This window comes from Nicotiana tabacum, chromosome 3, assembly GCF_000715075.1.
Source record: "Nicotiana tabacum cultivar K326 chromosome 3, ASM71507v2, whole genome shotgun sequence".
Lineage (NCBI taxonomy): Eukaryota > Viridiplantae > Streptophyta > Magnoliopsida > Solanales > Solanaceae > Nicotiana > Nicotiana tabacum.
Genome location: NC_134082.1, coordinates 147,283,704 through 147,286,563, shown reverse-complemented (window position 1 = coordinate 147,286,563; position 2,860 = coordinate 147,283,704). Strand labels below are relative to the sequence as shown.

Sequence of the window (2,860 nt, the reverse complement as noted above, 5' to 3'; positions counted from 1 at the left end):
GCTTGTATCTTTTATTTACTCCCCTTATATTCCATACTAACTAGTTCATAATGATCTCGTTACTTTACCTCCTATGTCTGGAGGTATTGTGTGTGCTGCCTTCCCCTCTCTACTCAATATTTGGTATTCACTCCTCAATGGTACTGATCCCAAATTTGGGAAATGATTGTCATTGAAGTCTGGGATTTGACTTTCCACCTCTTTCCTTGTATTCCCTGGTGTTTGTACTTCATTGCTTATTGATTTCTGTTTCTCAACCTCTCTTGACCCTTGTCCTACTTCCATTATTCTCCTATTATCCTATTGTTGCATCATTCCTTTCTCTGGGGCAATTTCTTGTCCAACTTCTTTCATCTTCCCTTTCTCCTTTGTAACCCAATGTTGCACTACTTTTTTTGGTATTCTTTGTTCATTCTTGGTATTCATTTGAATCTGCCTACCTCGTTCCTGCTTGCAATCATGCCCAATGGTTTGACATTTTTCACAAAACTTTGGTTTCCAGTCATAGATAACTGATTGCATAAATGTTTTCCCATTTGAATCTTCCACTCTTATTTCTTCCTTTAGAGGCTTTGTCACATCTACCTCTATTAGCATTCTAGCATATGAAATTCTTATTTGTTTTGCAGTGCATTCATCAGCATACATAGGCATACCAATAGAACTTGCAATCCTACTTAGTGAGTTCTTCCCCCAGTAATTAAATGGAAGTTTTGGAAATCTAACCCATAATGGAATCTCGGTGGGAAATTCCTTCTCAAAATCAAAGTCAGTTGTCCATTGTTTAAGTATAATTGGCCTATTACGGATAGTATATGGACCTGCTAACAAAATTTCCTTCATATCTTCCATCGATTTAAATTTGATTATGTAATAACCATCCTCATGCAAATATAACTCTGGATCTGGAATCGAATTCCATGTGTTTTCTATATACCTCTTCATTACATTATATCCTGGCAAATCACCCAGAACATACGCAATTAAAGCCCCTTTCCATTTCTCTGTTTTTCTATCAACTTCCTCCTTTTCTAATTGTACTCTAATTTCATCATCTACCGCTTGTGGAGTATGTAGGTTAGTTTCATACCATTTTCAGCTGCTTTATTCTTCGCAAATAAGCTTCTCCATGTTGGTTTGACCTCCTCCTAAGCTTTTTCCTTGTTCTCTTCAGTCGTTGTTACTGTTCCATTGGATTCTATCTGTGAATTGGTCTCATTCCTTTTTTATTGCCTCATTTTCTGTCTCTCGTTCCTTCATAGCCATCTCATATCTCAATTGAGACTCTTCTGCTTCTTTAATTTGACTCCTAGCTTGAGATCCATTGTTTGCATGTGTCGATTGTACCTCAGCTTCATTACCTTTCTTTGGTTCTTCATAATTTTTTCCTTCCAATTCAAAATTGTTGTTCTGAATTTTTCGTGGACGTCCTCGTCCTCTTCCTTGGCCTCCACCCCTGTCTCTCGCTCCTGCCATTTTCACACCGGCGCATGTTAATCTAACTTACGCCGAGAGCATGAGAGAGAGTTTAGATTCTAAAAAACTAATTAACAAGATATATATTTTATTACTCTTGAAAATTTTTTTATTTTAAATTTTATTCTGTTGTTCTCAATAATAATATCTGAATTTTAATGAATAAAATCTTTATTAAATTAAAAGGACTTATATAGTTATTGAATAACCTTTTTATTTTATAGTTTTCTTTATTATAGTGTCTAACATTTAGTATTATTATATTGTTAGTAAAAATTTTGTTATCATATTACTTTGTTTAATATTTTTGTCTGCTACTTTCTTTTTATAATTTAATAGAGGATATATACTTTATTATTCTTGAAATCTTTTTTTTTAAATTTTATTCTATTGTTCTCAATAATGTTATCTAAATTTTAATGAATAAAATCTCTATTAAATTAAAGGGACTTATATAGGCATCAAATAACTTTTTCTCATCTATTTTTTTATTATATTATCCAATGTTTAATATTATTGCATTGTTAATAAAAAAATTATTAGCATATTACTTTGATTAATATTTTTGTCTACTAATTTATTTTTGTAATACAATCTAAGATATGTATTTTATTACTCTTGAAATATTTTTTTATTTTAAATTTATTCTACTATTCTCAATAATAGTATTTGAATTTTAATAATTAAAATATCTATTAAATTAGATGGACTTATATAGACATCGAATGACTTTTTTGTTATGTATTTTTCTTTATTATATTATCTAATATTTAGTATCATATTACTTTGTTTAATATTTTTGTCTGCTACTTTCTTTTTGTAATTTAATAGAAGATATATATTTTATTATTCTTGAAATATTTTTTATTTTAAATTTTATTCTATTGTTCTCAATAATGTTGTCTAAATTTTAATAAATAAAATATCTATTAAATTAAAGGGACTTATATAGGCATCAAATAACTTTTTTCTCATCTATTTTTTAGTTATATTATCCAATGTTTAATATAATTGCATTGTTAATAAAAAAATTATTAGCATATTACTTTGTTTAATATTTTTGTCTACTAATTTATTTTTTTAATACAATCTAAGATATGTATTTTATTACTCTTGAAATATTTTTTTATTTTAAATTTATTCTACTATTCTCAATAATAGTATTTGAATTTTAATAAATAAAATATCTATTAAATTAGATGGACTTATATAGGCATCGAATGACTTTTTTGTTATGTATTTTTATTTATTATATTATCCAATATTTAGTATTATTTCATTGTTAATAGAAAATTTACTAGTATATTAATTTGTTTAATATTTTTGTCTGCTACTTTATTTTTGTAATTTAATAGAAGATATATATTTTATTACTCTTGAAATA

The 2,860-nt window shown here is 27.6% G+C and overlaps 1 protein-coding gene across 1 annotated transcript; it reads right to left on the bottom strand.

Moving 5' to 3' along the window:
• Nucleotides 1-300: 300 nt before the first annotated feature.
• LOC142177528 (uncharacterized) lies at nt 301-852 on the bottom strand. The gene has a single exon (XM_075246542.1). It carries the CDS (start codon nt 850-852, stop codon nt 301-303), a length of 552 nt encoding a protein of 183 aa, XP_075102643.1.
• Between the last annotated feature and the right edge of the window lie 2,008 nt (nt 853-2,860).